The sequence below is a fragment of the Rhododendron vialii genome, chromosome 13a, assembly GCF_030253575.1.
Source record: "Rhododendron vialii isolate Sample 1 chromosome 13a, ASM3025357v1".
NCBI lineage: Eukaryota > Viridiplantae > Streptophyta > Magnoliopsida > Ericales > Ericaceae > Rhododendron > Rhododendron vialii.
The window spans coordinates 7379397-7398927 of NC_080569.1; the positions used below are offsets into that span (position 1 = coordinate 7379397).

At 38.1% G+C, this 19531-nt stretch overlaps 2 protein-coding genes across 2 annotated transcripts; one reads left to right on the top strand and one right to left on the bottom strand.

The window, feature by feature from the left end:
* Nucleotides 1-1184: 1184 nt before the first annotated feature.
* On the bottom strand, nucleotides 1185-10348 carry LOC131314298 (uncharacterized). The gene is made up of 11 exons (XM_058342840.1): nucleotides 9897-10348; nucleotides 6831-9176; nucleotides 6569-6698; nucleotides 6367-6449; nucleotides 4801-5045; nucleotides 3690-3776; nucleotides 3495-3594; nucleotides 2760-2967; nucleotides 2527-2659; nucleotides 1688-1745; nucleotides 1185-1572 (listed from the first exon to the last, which is right to left on the bottom strand). Exons 1-11 carry the CDS (start codon nucleotides 10026-10028, stop codon nucleotides 1459-1461), a joined length of 3636 nt encoding a protein of 1211 aa, XP_058198823.1. The 5' UTR covers nucleotides 10029-10348; the 3' UTR covers nucleotides 1185-1458.
* A 3923-nt stretch (nucleotides 10349-14271) lies between these two features.
* LOC131314299 (PHD finger-like domain-containing protein 5A) lies at nucleotides 14272-14700 on the top strand. Its single transcript, XM_058342841.1, has one exon. The coding sequence runs from the start codon at nucleotides 14389-14391 to the stop codon at nucleotides 14698-14700; it is 312 nt and encodes a 103-aa protein (XP_058198824.1). The 5' UTR covers nucleotides 14272-14388.
* The last annotated feature ends 4831 nt before the right edge of the window (nucleotides 14701-19531 follow it).

Consider the following 19531-nt stretch of genomic DNA (forward strand, 5'->3'; position numbering starts at 1 on the left):
ATGAACTTGCAGAGGCCAATCGATCTTAAAGAACTATTTTGAATTAACAACTATTCTAAATAAATTAACATCAAAACTAATACAATTATGGAGAATTATTTGAGTTGTGCAGGGTTCCGGACAAGCCGGCACCACCTCCCGTGACCTGGTCTGCCCCTGGAGCTATTATTGCGGACCGGGCCTGAAACTAACGGAAAAAAAAAAAAAAAAAGGAGAGAGAGAGAGTCGGGGGGGGGGGGGGGGGTGACGAAGACAGTCTAAGAAAGTTATTTTTGGGCTTTGTTTGGTTTACATTTTAAAAAGTTGGAATGGTAATGAGTAGAGAGAGATTTATTGGAAGCTATGCCGAGAGTCAACTCTCAAAATGTTAAACCAAACAGAGTGACTAGTGAAGTTGTTCGATTTCGTTTTGTTAAAGGGAGAAACGGCAAAAAGTCTAGGGGAAATGGTCACGTCACGTGAATTAAGTAGGAGACTTTGTTGTCTGGGTCTTTGTATTTCAACCCATTTTTAACCCATTTAAATTCATATAAATACGGGTTGAAATGTGTTCAACTCATATCAACCCATTATACAATATGAGCGGATTGGATTGGGTTAAAAGTGGACAGATGTGGACGGATTAAAAAATATGAGTTAAGATTGCCACCTCTAGTTCAAACTATTAATCTCTTATATATCACCCATAAAAGCATGCTAGAAGAGTAGAATCCTCTTTGATTGGAGTCAATAGTTATGAAACGATTTAAGTTACATGTTACTACTATACATTCTATATGAATTATTCACGTGCCTATAGTGTTCGATCAAGCAGATTTTTTGTGCAGATATTAATCACAAAGGAAGCATACTATCGGGGAATGATCTTCGAGAGGTTCTTCCGACAGGCGATTGAATCAAATTAACTCTTCGCCCAAAATAAAAACTCATTAAATTACATAAACCCTACACAAACCCATCATCCAACTATAGCATTCAACATGATAATGGAAAATTCAGTTTCCTACCCCTTGCAGGTTTTACCATATTGATTCCATTCACACAGGGTCAACATGCCTTCAGAAAATTCAATCTTCGGTACAACCCAATTCCATCCGTTGTTTGCTAGGCACACAAAATTGGCCACTAACGCGATAAGGCCAGGTCAAAGCTATACTCTAAACAAAATGCAACGAAAAGAACAAGATAAATACGGCCTCTTCTTCCATTTACAGGAACCCGAAGAAATGATCCCCTTTATGTACAAGAGACCGAAATCCTACAAAATCCTACCACTAGATCTCTACAAGCATGGGATCAACACCTTCGTTATGCAAGACAAGAAGTTCCGGTCCCCAAAAACAATCGACTGAACAGATGCCCGTGGCACTGGCACAATTGGCCGAGTTTTATCTCACCGTTAAGTTATTAATTGTATTTACGAGGTCAGCTATGTCGTCTAGCAACACGTAAAAGTCCTTAGCTTCTGCAATCTGATATCCTCCTCCGCTTGTAACACTTGAAACTGCTATTGTCATTGTTTTCCTTATGGCCATTCTGGTATGGTATCAATTCAAGATTTGGTTGGTTCAACTGCGAACGCAGAATACATCAGTATACCTGACTGGATGAAAGAGAAAAAAGAAAAGAAGAAAGGCATAAAAATCATTCAATGCAAATAGAACACCTTTTTTAAAGAATCAGTTACCTCGAAACCTGGAGGTGCAGTAACGCTGCCACCATCACTGCCATCGTCCCCGGCAACACTGGCAAAACCCCAAAGTAAACTTTTTACCGATTGTTCTAATGAACTCATCCATACACGTTGGATAGAATGATAATTATGGTGAAGTTCTATTATTTGCTTTAAATTGGCTAATGACAGCATGATGACTACATGGTAACAACATAACACCTCGTCAGGACTTACAGCTTTCCCCCTTACAATACTTTTGGTTATTAGCAGTGTCATAGATAGATAGATAAAACAATTTTGTTAGGGAAGGATTGTTTAAAATTATTGAGGTTGGCAGAAGATTTTTAATTTCCTTTTTAACATCGATAAAAATTAAAGAATTTAGCCTGCAACTTTAACAAAATGGAAAACGTCAACAAAGAGGCCAGAGTAAACTATACATTAGCAGAGTCCACACGGTACCTTATGCTTATTAGTTATTAGCATTAGTGAAATTCGTATCATCCACTAGAAGTAGGTTTCTTTTCCAACTCTTGCATAGTGGGGAGCGGGTGTGGGTTAATTACTTTATGCTCGTAAAGTTTCTATTGCACAAGCAGGTCATAATCTGGTCCTAACCCGAAAAGGAATGACTTTCCTTTTTAGAGACCAAGAGCAATTTCCTAAACAGAAAGTCCTATCTTTCTGGCCTGCCACAGACACAAATTCCTTGGTACTTGCTTTTGATTGTCATATTTGTGGTGACTCTTTAGGGTTCGTGGCGTTCACGTTCGCCTTACAGCAGAGTTCGGCTTCTGTATGTTTTAGCTTGCTTAAATCTGACAGAAAATGAGAGTAGAGAAAAGACGTACACTGGTGGTTCTTGGTCCACAATTTCACTCTTCTCAACTTTGTCTGCTTGGAAAGCTTCAGAAATAGCACTGTTCCCATCCAAATCCATACAATCACTTCCACTGACAACACTATGAATGTTTTGCTGAGTTCCTGCATAAACATATAACAGACCATGTTATTAGATTTTACAATGTTTATGAACCTTAAAAAGTTAGTCAGGGACACCATCAGTCATCGACACCATACGTACTTATTATCAGTCTCAAGTCTGTAGAAGGGATCTTCCTTAGGAGTTTCTGGCACATGACCGTTCCCTGGAAGTCAAGGAAAGTGCAATCTAGAAAGTTTAATCTCTCCTCGTTTGTCATTTGTGAAAACCCAAATGAGGTAGTCCAAGTGTTTAGCACGTCTGGAACTGCAGGCAAAACTAGTCTCTCCACTCCTAATTCCTGCAACTTCTGTAGAGAAAAAAAAAGTGGGAATCAATGGTGAGAATGAACAAATCTATTGCTGGCTAATGATGCAAAAATGATACTACGAAAGTTTCCCTTCCCACTTGGGTTTATAACCTTGCAGTTGGCCTGATACTTATCATACCTATCTGCTAGAATCACCAGGGGCATGACAAGTAAACACATAAAAGTGAACCTCATAATTCTACAATCTATTATTAATGTTTAATCTGACAACCTGTGAATTGTATGAATTCATGATGCTAAATTCTGGAACAAACATAATGGTAACAGATTGGGGGGAAAAAAAAGCTTAGATACAGATATCCAAATGTAGACAAGGAAAAGTCGGTATTTCACGGGCTTTAGCAGCTTCTAAATTAAGTTTTTGCTACAGCCGTCTAATTGTAACTTCTCCTAGAACATTAACCACATTACCTTTAATGCTTCAGTTGAATAGCAATGATGAAAAATTTCTTAACATTTCTATACCAACCTTTCCCCTCTCCCCAGATCCACAGAAAGAAGATTACCTTTTCAAGCTCCTCAATCAAGATGCGACACATTCCAAGTCGGCGAAATTTAAACCGTGTGCCAACAAGTGGTACTTCTGCAACTTTTGCTCCATGAACCCTTAAAAGAAGGGGAGAAAGGGAAGAAATATTTAAAGTAGTATGATCGAACAAAAGAATGAGGAACTCAGCTTGAGCTTGTGATTTGTATGATACCTTACAGTAGCTGCAGAAATCAATTCGTCATCTTTCTCCAAAAGTACAGTGTAAAACCCTTGGAAATTCAAACGATTCAGCTCTGACCTGCAGAAGCAATAATTACACTTATGCTTGGAGCAATAGAAAATGATGTCTGGCAAACAAATATAATTGAATTAGCTTAAGAAATAAATACACGTAACAAATTAGTTAACAATAACATTTAAATGTAAGTCAGACGGGATGGTCTTTAGCAAAAGTTACTATTTTAAACACTTCCACAAAACTTAATGCCTACTAGCCAAAAGTTTTCACCTACCATTTTTTTCACCAAAACCAATATAGAAGGGGCAATTTAAACACATCATCCATCCTAGAGTTTCTTAAATCAATTCCACAGAAGATCACAAGTAACTCCATGAAAACACTTCCATAAAACTTCCTCACCGTCTCAAGTCCACTGATTTAGAAGGGAGGGAGTTTTGATCATCAGCTAGATTAGCACGATGCTGTTCAGGGAGGGTCCATGTTTTGAGGAAGAGAAAACAGAGAAAGATAAAACAAGAGAAAATCAAATTATGTGTGTGTGTGTAAAGAGAGAGAGAGAGAGAGAGAGAGAGAGAGAGAGAGAGGCTCCAAATAGGGAAAGTGAAAATGGGATGCAGTTGAGCATAATTTCTCCTCTTCAATGGTAACTCAAGCTACTATTAAGCAGATAACGTAGACTCTCCTCTAGCAATAAAAAAATGAACATGCATTAAGAGTCCAACTCAATATATGCCCTGTTTGGGAAGAAAAATGAAACCATGAAAATTACCAGCAGAACAAAAAATAAAATTTACACATGAACAACATAAACACGAAAACCATAATATTCCAAATATCAACAGATCATGGGTTTAAATATCAAAACTACAAGACATGACCAGAATCAATAGCTTCCTTCAAAGGGAAATCAGGAAATATGTCTTTCCTGTCAGTTCATAAAAAGAGACTAAAGAACTACACAGGGTTGGTAAATAAGGTTGTCATGGCTTCTATATTTCCCGTGAGCAACGAATATAGAGTCAAGTAGTCACTATCACAAAACAGAATAAAGAAGATGACTGGTTCACAAGAATTTTCTCACCATCTACTGAAAATAACATCTTCCACAAGATCTCTCCTAGTTCCTGGTTCCTTAACAGGCTCAAAACATTCGTGCATCACAGAAAGAGCAACATTAAGCTTGCTGTAGTTCTCTGTCAAAGCCTCCGTATCATAGCCATCATGATCATCAGCATCACATTTGATGTATTTCAATAAAGTCCAAGTTACATTATCTCCACTGACAGAAACTGATTTTCCCAGAAGCTTGTGGAGACCCAAAGATATCTGCAATAACAACCCAGCTTTATCAAACCCACATTCAACAGTTTTCAACCCGTGCAAGTGCATCCAAGAGATAATTATGCTTAACTAAATCATGCTTATAATGTGATACAACCATTACTATGTAGGTGACCAAGGGGAGGAAAACCTTCAGTGGCCTTTCAGCAGTTTTACATGGGCTCTTCAATTCCGTGTCAACCCATATGAAACGGTAAAGGTATGGGATACTTGTCCGAAACTCATAACCACATCATATAGTTGGATCCTTTAATTATTGATGTGATTGAGAAGAAAGAGGCTCACATTCTAGCCTCACGTGGATACAAGAGAGAAGTTAGTTCCCCCTTATATCCCATGGTATTCAAGTACATTCTTAGTAACAACATCTTCTGCCAAGGTACTTTGAGATATATAATCCAATAAAATACTAATGTTGTATCCACGAACCCAACTTTTTAGATACATATATATTCGTACACGATAACGATTATTGAGTCCATGTAACATAGCATTCAAGAACTCTGCACAATTTCCTTTTACCTTAGAAGCATTAAAAAATTGTTTTCCGACAAAAAAGGGTAAACGAAGCTATATAGACACAGTTGCATATGACAAATTAGAATTTTTAGAAGTAGCAAGTAAACAACTAGTGTTAAAACTCCTTTTGCGAATTTCGAACCACTGTCTGGCACGAAAGATCAGAGACTAGGTATAGACTCGAGGATATATCTGACTTGACATACTGGATAACTAAACTTTGATAATATGTGAGAATGGAACTTCTAGTCTTTTTCTTCTTCTTCTTCTTTTACAAGTTAAAGAAGCTACTTATCTGCAACTTTCTTCTGCGTGTGTTTGCCTCCTCAGAGGTCTCAGACCGAGTTTCTCTCGTAAGGTTACTAGATTATAGTAGTCAACTACCAAGTCAATGACGTTCTCACCTACTGCAACCAAATACAAGCACAACTGCAAAACGTGCAACCTGACTATGATCAGAAGTCTATATGCACCTAAAATACAGAGAGCCAAGTTGGATGTCGGTTTCATTGTAGGAAGAAGCAAGGGGAAGGACTAAACAAAAACAGCAAGGGAGATATCATAGATTCATATCAGAAAATAGAACAAACAAGACATGCCATTATTCATTTTACCAACCATAAATCTATAATGGTTATCAAATGTTATTCCAATGTTTTTTGCTGAAGAATGATTATCCTCCTTTTAGAGAACACAACTTGCAAATTGGATGGAAGTTAGTCTGCGTCAAGACCAATAGTTTCTGCCGTAGTTCCATAATTCTATCTAAAACAGGGCAGGGAATTACCTTTTTGCATCCTTTACTGCAAAACCAACTTCCTCTAGGATGCTTGTCTACAATTGCAACACCCCTTAGGCACCCAACATGGTCTGCATCAAAGTGGTCAATACATCAGAAAAACATTAAGGACGCGTATCATAAAAAATATTCCACAAATACATGTTTAACAATCAACTTAGCACAGCTAAAAACATGTTGGAGTACGCACATTGATGCTCACACTGGTCGCAACTGAGAACACTGACATCCGTACAGTTTCCCATATCGTTATTTAATCTGCTTCTCCCACATATTTGACAACAGCATGATGGACAGAACCAGTCACCATCTGGGACATCCTGTAAACAATATATTGAAGACCTAATTAGCACTCAAATTGAACATTTGTACACTCTGTTAAAAGTGGTTGAGCGTAATTATAAGATAAAAAAAAGTTTAATTAGAATGACAGGCTAATAGAAAGGATCTACCTTCATACCAAGGCAACTTGTGTGAAATGAGGATGGGCATTGATCACATAAAATTAGGTCACCGCCAGCGTGACACACAGTACATACATAGTCATTTGTGCCGTGATGGCGGCTGCCCTTCATCTCATGGGGTTCCATCATCGTGTTTTTCTGACTATTACGGCTTTTCAATTCTGATTGGCAATCTAATAGAGATCTCCCATCCTCCAAAAAGATATTGGCTGCCGGTCTGTGATAAGTGCTGCCCGCATGAGCTTCAAATTTACTAAGTGTAAAAACTTTGTGGCAACAACTGCACTTGATCCCATCGCGAGTTATTTTCCCTTCTGCCAGTGGATGATTGTTCTTTCTACTAATGTAACGTACTTTTGCCCGAGGCAGCAGCACATTATTGTCTATTAACCAAGACAGTATGGTTTGAGCGTTCTGATAAGAGGAAGAAGAAGCCACCCCCTGCCGAGCTCTTTTGCTTGACCGCAGCACACGTACTGGAAATTCACTATCCAAATCATGTCTCAATTTGATGAGAGATCTAGATGTCTTTCTTTTCTTCGGCATCCGCTTGTAGGCATTTCGACCTTTCCTCTGAAGTAAAGGCAGCAGACCATTAATTCTCTTCCCCCACAATTTTTTATTTTCTTTGACTGGTGGTTTACAAAGTTCAACGAGTTCCTTAGACAATAAAGCGCCAAAAGGTCCTACTAGGCAATCCTTGCCAGACTCCACATCAGATATTTTGGAGGATAATCTCTCACTACCTAACAGGCACCTAGCTTCCTCACTGATATTCGGCCTGGACTCAGAAGCATTACTACCAGTCACCCCTCCTTCCATCATACAGCCTTCGCAGGCTGCTCGAAGAGAATAATACAACTTTCCACTTGGAGAAGAATACCGTAATTCCCTGCCCATTCCTCCGCTCTTCGCAACGTACCACAACGACCACCCGATAGCTGAGAGATGCATCTTTGCTCTCAATTGCAAGACCTTAACTTTGGATTTCAGATACTTTTTTTTTATTTCCACATAATCCACGATAGCTTGTGGGCAATACTCAGATCCAACAACTATATCGGAAGATGAGGGTTTCTGTCTTGCATGTGATTGTTCAGAGATAGGAGAGAAAAATTGTCTTTCTGAAGATGAAATAATTGTGTTGTCAGGAGAGGAAAAAGGAACAATGTGTAATGTAGGGTCCATCAAAGCCTCGCAAACTTTAACAAGTGAGTAGTACAATTTGCCATCAGGTGAGGTGTAGCGCATCCTACGAATTGAATTCTCTCTCACAAACTCAATCTTCCAGCCCAAATATGCAAGATGCATCCTCAACTTCGAAGTATCTGCATGCTTGCGACTACAATATTCAGTAACTGAATTTGGGCAAAACTCAGGTCTGGGAACTATGTCAAGGTCAGCAGGTCTCCACACCCAAATACTTTTTCCTGTTCCTTGATGTTCAAACTTTCCACCTGGTGTTATAGACCCGGGACTGGAAAAACTTTTACTCTCTGAGTTTAAAGACAACCCACAAAATTCATCCTGTTTAGAAGGAGTTTCGTCATCGCAAGGCATATCCGAGTTACTTAAGAGATTTGAATCCTTTCTGCCATCCTCCTCCATGGATGTGGAGCCATCCAGATTGATGGCCTCTGCAACTGGTGGCAGGACTCCCTGTACCAAGTCCCCCGGCAACTCCAATACCTGGAAAAAATGATGTACACTAATATGACAATTGTCAACAATAACATCCCACACCAATTGTTTCCAGACAGCCCTATTGGTAGAAGTCCACTGCTCAAGCTTCTGAAAACCCTTCTTCTCCCGCACTTCGTACCATATTTGCCTCAGAGAAACTTGAAGAGGCCACTGCTGCTCAATTTCCTGAACCAAATCAAGAAATAACCAGTCCCCACGGGGCTTCCAGTCTTCCGTAAATTCATCCCAGTCATAAGTGACCCTAAACTTATCAATCCCAATCTGCATTTCATCACCTATATCAGGGAAGAAAATTGTCCGCACCTCAGAATCGTCTTCATGGTCGAAAATCACCCCTTCCCACCATGCCTCATCATAGTAGACGTCAACACACAGCCCAAAGTGGAGGGAACATTTCTGAAAATCATGCCTAGGTGGCGTTGGCCTTATCGAACCCCGATAGTTACATAAATCCCAGCTTGCTGGAATGATCCCGTCAACTACTGCAGGAACTTTTACTCTTTGCTTCAACTGTCGTGAAACATTCTCACAAAAATGATGGTCGAATTTGATTCTACGAGCCCGATTTTCATAGGCGATCACAGTTCCAGGGTGCCATGACCCTTGATATCCCTCTTCCACACTCCTTACCTGTGCAGAGTGCAGACTCCACATTAGTACCCTATTAACACCCTCCACAAATAAACACTGATCTATAAATAGAAAGCATTGATGAAGACCTATGGACTCCCAAACTAAACAGTGCATGTGCAGTGATCACCCCAAAAAAAAAAGAGAGTACTTTATTCAAACCCACAAATTGGTTCGACAGATATGGAATTTGAAATTAATCCCCAAAAAACTAGAATTGATGAAAGGCAAGGACTTGTTTAAACCAATGAAACCCCAAATTAACAATGCACGTGCATCAATCACTCAAAAGAGAAAGGGATTTACTGTAACCCACAAATTGGCTCAACGTACATGGAATCAGAAATCAATCCCCCACACAAGCAAAAGTTGATGAAACGCAGGGACTAGTTTTAAACCAATGAAATCCCAAATTAACTTTGCATGTTCATCAATCACCCCAGAAAGAAAGAAATTTACTGAAAGCCACGAACTGATTCAACAGATAGAGTCTTAGATTAATCATTGCATGATCATCGAATCACACATGCAAACACTGTTTACGCCTGTACACTGAGAGATAGTATAAACAAGAAAGAACACAACGCAGTGGAAATCGAATCAAGAGACAATCTTTGAAACCGATCAACCCACATAGCATCAACAAAAGACTGATTACAATTTGCAAATAAGCTACTGAAAAAAAAAAGGCAAGAACAGCGACCAAGAAAAGAGCTTTACTTCAACTCTGTCATTAACCAGAAGCTTCGGGCGATCGGACGGCTTCTTCCTCCTCCTTTTCCCCTCTGGGTTTCCAATTTCTGCCGCCATTGATGATCGCTTGAGAGCTTTGCCGTCGGTCACAGCCCTCATTGATGATTTCCTTCTCTTTCTAAAACGAGGGGTGTGTGCAGCGATCCCGATCGTCTACATTCACAATAATAATCTTTAAAAGGTCTACAGCTTTCACTGGTGTACTAGTGTGAATCTCATCCGTCCATACCTCTCATAAACTTGTGGGTAAAGCCGAGAGAACTTTTCTTGATTGTTGTGCAGAAAATTGAACGGAGAATTCAATGTGTGTTAGAAGAAAACAAAACCCTCTGCTCCGGTTCGTTTAGTACTAAATAAAAATCTTTCAACGTACCCAATAAAAACAAAACCCTACAAAAATATATTGGGCGAATTTGGGTTTTTATAGTCTTTTAGTAGAGTATAATACGGAGTAATTTTGTGCATTGGGTTTTTGGAGAGGTTTAGGGAATTCTGGGTACGGATACAAAAGGGTGTTTGATGGCAATCTCGTGTGGGCCAAGGTAGTGGAGCGATGCAGACGATCCGGGCTCGATTGATAAGGAGAGAGAGGAGTGGGAGAGAGATGAGTGGGAGAGAGCGAGTTCTACTGGGAACCGTTTTTTTTTTTTTCCCTCAAAACTTCGCGCCCAAGGAACTATACTGTACTCTCGTCACTACTCCTGTCAATTTCTCTCTCTGTATTTAGAATTTTTGTATAAATGACCCCTTACCTGCCAACAAGACAAAAAAATCATTCTTTTCTATTTTCATAAATCATATTTCATTAGAGTATCTCCGGCCTTCACCCATTTTTCCCCCTCAAATTTGAGTCAAATTTTGAATAAAAATCCATTATGGATAGGTACATCTCCGATCATTAAATCCAAATTTTACCCGAAGTATATATATTTTTGATTCTTAATGGCAGAATGGTAAATAAAGCTAATGAAAACAGATCACATTTCCACCTTCTTCTTCGCCTGCTCACAATCAAAACCACCACTTTCTCATTCTACATCTTCTTCTTCGTCTGCACCTCCAGCAGCGTGCCCAGCTTCAAGCAACACAAAGCTTCGACAAACAAAGATTCGACAGCATAAATCTTCGACGAACACAACTTCGGCAATGCAAAGATCAGACGAGAAATCCATTGAAGAAAGCTTCAACGGTCAGCAACTTAGTGACTTCGGCAAAGGTCGATCAACTCCACGAAATACAAAAGCTCCAGCTATATATATATATATATACACATATCTTTTTCTAATTAGTCGTCGCAAAAAATGAGTCAAGGCAAAAGTTGTCCTAGATTTGAGGGAAAAAATCCAAAATAGATAAGGGTTTGGATAAATGATTGGAGATGAATTTTTGTGGTTTTTATCCAAATTTTAAATTTGAGTCTTGAAATGGGTATAGACCGAAGATGCTTTTAGAGATTAATCTCAAAAAAAAAAATTCCTTTGTTTCTTTTTTACCTCTTTTGTATAATACGATTTGCTCATACATTGCGTGTGTGACGACAGTCTAGTATTTCACATGCGTAAGGCCGCGAGTTTCGGAATTTCATCAGCCAATTGATTTTTGCACTTTATTTTTGACCATTCGCATTTCAGGATTTAATTTATTAGGGGAATGATTTTCGTATCGTAACTTTACCATCCGTACTCTCATACAGTGCACATGGTGAAAACGAGAGTGCGAGTAGTAGAACACGAAAGTGGCACCCCATAATGCGACCGTACAACCCACTTTAGCACGCACGTGTATCCAACCAAGCAAATTCCAGACCTTTCCTGCCGTCTCGGGGTTTGTCAATTTAAAGAGAATGTGGTTGTTATTATTCCAAAAAAAACAAAAGGGATTTTTTAGTACTAGAAAAAAAGTCTTCTTTACAAGAAAAAAAATTAAAAAAAGGGAAAATTACTTTGTTTGTGGAAAGTACTACTCCACTTCTCAAGGAGCAGCGAATTGGGAACTACTACTTGTTGAGAATCCGAAGCATGGTGTTTTCTCAGGGTCTCAGGTCCTGTTTGGCTCATCTAAATAAATTGGACCTTTTTATTTTTTTTTATTTTTTATTTTTTATATTACTACAAAACTAAACAAACAAGTTATTTGGTCACCATTTAACTTACCTGCTAGAAAGATTGTCACGCTTTTCTATTGTCAATGTTTCCTGTCAAATAATATTTTTTATCTAATAAAATTAAATGAATAATTCAATGAACCCTAAATACTGCTTATCCTTCCAAGATTCATTCAGATCAAAACAATCACAAGATAGTCGAATGCATTTTATAAAGGTGCAGACTATGGTCAAAACAAATTGTTTTGGCACCAAAAACGTAGCAAGAAATACCGAGGCAATGAAATTCTGTTGTATATATAAATAAATAGATGGGGAAAAAATGTTCGATTGACAATGGAACTAGTACATTTTTTATAGAGAAATGATATTGGCACTCCAAAAATTGATGCAAGCACTCCAAAATTAGTGTAACTCCAAAGCCACTTTTTTTTATTTTTTGGAGTGCCTGCACCAATTTTTGGAGTGCCAATATCATTTTCCTTTTTTATAATGAAGATTGGTGGACCTGTTCCTGTTTCATCAGATCAAAAACTAATGAGGACCATTGAATTAAAATTCAGCGGCTAAAAATATCTATAATTTTTTTTAAAACTCGAGCTGCTTTTATCATTATATACTAGATGTATATAATTTCAAGGACAAAAATCACTTACACCCCCAAGGATTTTCGCAAGTACAAATTCCCCCTCCAGGTTTGGAAAATGATTTTGAACTCCCTGAGATTTTGCGATGCATTTCAATTACACCAAATTGTTCGAAATCCTTATACTGGATTGTGTTGGACCCATCTCAAAGTCTTATACAAATGATCCGAGCCATTTAACTTTTGTATAAAACCTATTTTTAAGGGTCCTTGTAAAAAAAATTGGCTCAATCGAATATCAATAAAGGCTTGATTGACTCGTCAAATTTTTTGGTCTCTAAATTCACCGAACCCTTAAAAAAATGTGTTAAACACATTAAATGATTCCGATCATTTTTGTGGAATTTCGAGGTGGGTCCAACACAATCCAATCCAATGTAAGCATTTTGAATGTGTGGAATTTCGAGGTGGGTCCAACACAATCCAATCCAATGTAAGCATTTTGAATGATTGGGTGTAATTGAAATGCATCACAAAACCTCAGGAGGGTTCAAAATCATTTTCCAAACCTGGAGGGGGAATCTGCATTTACGTTAAACCTTGGGGGGTGTCAGTGATATTCACACTAATAAATATCAATAAGGGGCGGTTCCAGAATTTTAGTTTAGCGGTGTAAAAAAAACCCATAATGAAAATTTTCGTGTTCAAAGTTCTCTATAAAATAAACAAATTTATATTTGGTTGAAAAATTAGTGGGTTCGGTTTATTGTTTTGTTGGGCTTATTATCTACTTACTCACAAACTTGGTGAATCTTCATTTCCTTTAGCTACATATGAAATGATTTAGTGCTGACAATACTAAAGAAAAATGAAATTATATGTAAGATATACAAAAATTGGGTGCATTTTTTTGCCCCAAGCAGGTTGCCAGGTTCGAGCGAACCGCCTAGGAAAACAGTGGAGCCACCCCTGATTCTGTTGTATCTTATTCATGTTTCTCATTCTGGGAATGGGCTACTGGCTTGTTATCTTGCTTTTGGGATCTGTAAGTGGATACAGTTAATAGGAGGGGTTTTCTTTAGTCCGCAAACTTCCCTACTAGTCGGTTAAACTTAAGAGTAAGTTTCATCATGTATCGTTGTGGCATGAAACCAAAAATGTCAATAAATAACTTTTGCAACACCCCGTACTCCCATAGTAGGTCATAGTTTGATATCATGACCGTTGTTTAGCCCACAACTTCATCCTTACTTTGCTTTGGTTGGTTTTGTTCATTTAGGGACTTTTTACTCTTATTGGTTTCTTGAACACCTTATCGGTATGCATTTAGTTTGAACACTTTGAATGGGATGCTGCGTCTAACTGTAATTGTTGGAAGCATGTAGTTCATTTTTCACTTTAATTGAAATAGTTGCGTCATCAGTGTAAGACTTATGTCACTGCCCTCACTCGTCTTAGCTAGTGCTGTTCCTTCTCCTTTTTTGTCATATTACTTCGACTGTTTAGAATGGACAGGATCACGAGCACTTACTGTCAATGTTCCAGGTAGAAACGTGTGAATATTTATTCATGCTTCAAAGTGTTTTATGTTCATTTCCCGTAGTTATATTGTACTCTTCACACACTGTTGGACGTCCAGCTTCTGACTTGGAAATTCTTTGGAAGATCAAAATTTTTGGTAGTTTGTCGTTGGGAAGTGTAACTCTTTCATTGTTATTGAATGCAGGTTACCCTTCTTGTTCAGAAGATAAGAGCTTTTTGCAGAAGACATGGCCAAGCACCATCCTGATTTGATTATGTGCAGGAAGCAGCCAGGTATTGCCATTGGACGATTGTGTGAGAAATGTGTGATTTGTGACTCGTATGTTCATCCGTGCACACTCATACGGGTTTGTGATGAATGCAACTATGGGTCCTTTCAGGGTCGTTGCGTTATCTGTGGAGGAGTGGGGATTTCTGATGCCTTCTATTGCAAAGAGTGCACACAGCAGGCGAAAGACCGGGATGGTTGTCCAAAAATTGTCAATTTGGGGAGTGCTAAGGCAGATCTGTTTTACGAATATGGTTTCAAGAAAAGATGATAGGATTGAACCTATTTTCTTCCTAGGTTGTTTCCATTCGTGATTGTGAACTATATAGTTGGAGATGCCCTTGCAAAATGGTGGAACCAAGTTCTAGCTCTTAGATTTGTATTTGTGGATATTATCAGCTCTTTGTTCCCAAAATGGATAGGGATGGGAAACAAGTTGCACTTGAACCTTTTCTGAAGTAAGTCAAACACTAACATTATTTAACTTGCATTTGGTTTTCTATGGATTTTCTTAGTTGTTCTTTCAAGGTTTTTGTTAATTGCCAATGATATTATTGGTTTTATGCAGGTTGACTCTCAGTATATCAAGTCTCTTGGATGGTTTGATGTTGAGTGGGGATATGTATCGATTGTGATGGTTCAGTGTTTATCTTCTTTTTGTGTCCATCTGAGCTTCAATTTTTCTCTATGGAATGTTTGGAAGACATGTTAACCGCTTATAGCTTCATGAGTTCCTATACTAGAGACCTGATGGGTGTATCTTTATATCATCCTCTTCCCTTTTGATTGGCTTCCATATCAGGTATGAAGCAATTAGTCCAATTATAAAGTACCGCTCTGCCTATATTGGGATTGGGGAGTTAAGGCGAAAAATGACTTGTCAGCTAAACAGTCCAGCAGGGACGATAGTTTACGTGTAAAATAAGAATGGGTTGCTCGATTCGGATTCATGTTACGAAAAGCTTGTTTTCTGGCTGCTTCCTTGCTTTTTGGAGAGCTTACTCTGTGCCTGCTGCTTATTGTAATTGAATATCTTCTGTGCATACTTCTTAAGTAGCAGGATTGATTTGCAACTTGAGCTGAGTAGGGTTCCACTATTAACTTGAAGGTTGGATGATGTAAATAATGTTTCTAGTTTTGTCACTTCTGTTTTCTTTAGTGGAACGGCTGCTGCTTTGCTGCTTCCATTTTTCTGTGATTGCTAATTTGTACCCCAGCTTTTGTTCTCGTTGTGGTGGTTAAAATCGTATGACAATCAAAAGAGAAGCGCAAAAAAGTTCCACATATCAGTCAGGCTATTGATGCAGCATCGATCAAATGGGACTGCTATCGATGGTTTAGAAGTTGGGATCTTAAGAAGGGGAAAAAATTCGTCGCATTGCTTCTCTTATAAGACTTTGAAATCCCTAATGGTTATCCTTCATTGCAGATAATAGTATCTGCTGATTCTAATTCCTGTTGTTCAAGTGGCAGCAAACCACCATGACACAGGCTACATCAATGGAAGATGGATTCATTCGTCTCCCTTTTACTTCAGGTCAACAATTTGGTTGTGCGCACCTAGCTACCCAGGCAAGTGTTCACATCTCAATTAGCATTTCCTTTTCATGTGGGGTAAATTTGGTATATTTCGATAAGACAATTTCTTTCGTTGGACGAATGATTCATTGTCTATCGTCTTCTAAACAGAAGAATGATGCTCTTTCCTCGTGGACAATATTGCAAGGGAGGAGGGGTGAAAAAAAAGAGACTTCATTGCTCTCTCGTTGGTGAAAGTAGAAAAGATTGCTCTCTCCTTGGTGAAAGTAGAAAAGAGAGAATGAACACCAGGAGGGGAACTGACGAGGATATGAGGGTCGTTGTGCAAAAAAATGTCGTGGCTCTAAAAGAAGCCATTGTGGCATTAACGCCACCCGTTTGCAAAATCTAGTCATTGTGAAATTGCGATCCCAAACAAATTTTACCGGCGAAAGATTTTCTCCATTGTACGCTAATTGAAATTTCTAACATTTACTTGTTATTGATTTCTCTTTTTTCGGGTTAGACACGTACTGTATGAAAAACCAAGGAAAAGAAAGTCTTGAGGTATTTAGCCCCCTCAAAGTCGAAATGTAATTGTTCAACAGCAAAATGAGGTGCAAATAGTGCAATAGTAGTAGTACATAAAGCTAAAACCCAATTCCGCTGAACTTGCCATTCTTCGCCAAATTGTTCGAGCTTCTAATTGCTTCCTTATAAATAGCTTGGAACCTAATTACTCGAATCTGCAGGAGGAGAGAGACCTGCAAGTGAATATGATTGGAACTTTGTGTACCAAAAAAGAAAGAATATGATTGTAAAACAATCATTCTACAATCACACCCATTTACACACTCAATCACATACTCACACTCACAACAAGGATGGAGCCTGCACACACTACACACCCAGTGTGTGTGGGCCTCACCCTTGTTGTAAGTATGGGTGTATGAATGGATGTGTAAATGGACGTGGTGTTAGAATTTTCCGATTGCAAAAAATGAGAGTAGTTTTAAGGATCTCAGTTTGGGGCCAAGGCCATCTCTAAGGGCCCAAACCCAAAGCACATGATCCCCAGGGCTGCGGTCTTAAACACGTTGCAGTGATAGCCCCCAATGCAACAAGTACCTTTTCTCCAATAAATCCTCCACAGGTGGCACGATTGTCCTTCATTGCACCACAGATCCAGGAATTAGATACAGATCGAGGGGCACTACTTAAAGTTAGTTTGAAATTTTATTTCACTATCGAACGCTAAGAGATAATATCTAACTCAAATATTCACCACTAAGCATATAAATTTGTACTATTACTTATATCAACAAGCCTAAAAAAAAATAAAAATAGGTTACCTTAGATACTAATGGCCCTTTGATTTCGAAACTATCTATTCTTAGGGCCCGTTTGGATGAGGAAAAAAAATTAGAGGTATTAGTTAATAAGGGAGGATAAGATAGTAGGGGGTATTAGTTAATAAAGGATAGCCCACATTGATGTGATGTTTATGGAGGGGGGATTAAATAGTATGTTGTTTGAATGAGGTATTAAAGAAGGGGGATTAAATAATACTTGGTTTGAATGGAGGACTAATAAGGGGCATAAAGAAAGGTGGATGATATAAAAAGCTGTCAAATGATCCTTTTGTCCTTGTGCAGTCCCTAAATTAATTATGGATTACGTTTTATATGTAATTGCAAATTTAATTATTCTTTCCCATTTGCAAATATAAACTGACTAAAGAGAAAAAAAATTAAGTGTTCCAAATTTCAATTCATTTGAACTGGTGGAAAGATTTTAATTTTCTGATCATTTTATCCTAAATGGTCATAATTAAATTTTGACTCTAGGCCTCTCGTTGATTAGCTTTAAGAAAGTCATAGAATCAAATATCTCTTAGGGCTAATCAACAAGAGCCATATAATCAAAATTAAATTATGACCATTTAGGATAAAATGATCAGAAAACTAAAATCTTTCCACCAGTTCAAACGGATTGAAATTTGGAATACTTAATTTTTCAATCTCTTTAGACAGTTTATATATTAAAAAATATGGTTAAAAAATTAAGTGTTTCAAATTTCAATCCGTTTGAACCAGTGGAAAGATTTAGTTTTTTGATCATTTTATCCTAAATGGTCATAATTAAATTTTGACTCTAGAGCTTTCGTTAATTAACCCTAAGAAAGTCATAGAATCAAATATCTCTTAGGGCTAATCAACAAGAGCTGAAGAGTCAAAATAAAAATATGACCATTTAGAATAAAATGATCAAAAATTAAAAATCTTTCCACCGGTTCAAACAGATTGAAATTTAGAACACTTAATTTTTCAACATTTTTAGACAGTTTATATACTAAATAAAGAGTCTTAGGATAAGTTTGAATGAAAAATATGATTTTAGGTAAAATGAAGAGTAGAAGTTGGTTGAATGGTGGATGGGGAAATGGGATAACAAGGGGTATTTTCATCCACAAATCACCCCTCCAAATCCGGATTATTTTTTGGCACCTCAAGAGGAGCCCAAATTTAATACCGGACAATCCCTAAACCTGGCCAAAATGACGAGGGGGTCAAAGATAAGAGGGGAACCAATTTCGAATGCCAAAAGGGAGGAAAGGGCTGGGCCCTTCTCCATTTACCCCCTCTTATTCCCCCCCCCCCCCCCCCCGTTTCACTCCATCCAAACAAGGCCTTAGGATTGAAACTCGGGTAGCTATATCTAAGACGTGAGCCTCTATCTATAATAGCCGCAAAATAAAAAAAGGAAGGGTCTGTTCGTCCTGCCTTAAGCCTAAACATAGTGATTTTAATTACCTATTGATAGTTGGCAGCCACCCAGTACAATAAGGGGGAAAACGTCCGACTAGTTAGATTTTAGGGATGTAGTAGAGTTGTAGAGATAACCAGAAGAGTTGTAGAGATAACCAAAAGTCCAGGGGGTCATGACACATGTCCACCCTAGATTGCACCACCCACATTGATTTTCATACTAGATCTGCCGTGCAGACCACGTTTGTATTCGTAGTATTCTCACACGTTAATGTTTCCTATGATTCTCACGAGTCCACTGCACCTACATGCGGATCACCTTTGTATTTGTTTTCTTATCAGAAAGTAAAGTGGTCCACGTATATGTGCAGTGGACTCGTGAAAATCATAGGCTTCTTAATATTTTCACACGTTTATGTTCCCGATGATTCTCATAAGTCCAGGTATGTGACCCGCCTTTAGTCCTTTTTCTCCAAGAATTCTCATGCCCATTGTAATCATGGGCAGAGTTATGTTGGGGTCGAGGGGTCACGGCCCTCCGATCTTGATCTTTCGAGCGTTCGAGTTTTAAAATTTTTATTTTGTATATTTCTGATTTTGAATATTATTCGTGTATAGATACTTATAATCTTAATATATTTGATTTGATTTGATAAAAAAATCGGTTCTTTTACATTTTTATTTTTCAATTTCTTTCACAAATAAAAAATAAGCACGTGGCAATTGAAGCAGCCTAAAGAAATTTTTTTTTTTTTTTGTATACTTTAACTTTATTAGGCTAGAATCATTTTAACGTACAAATGTAATGTTTTGGAA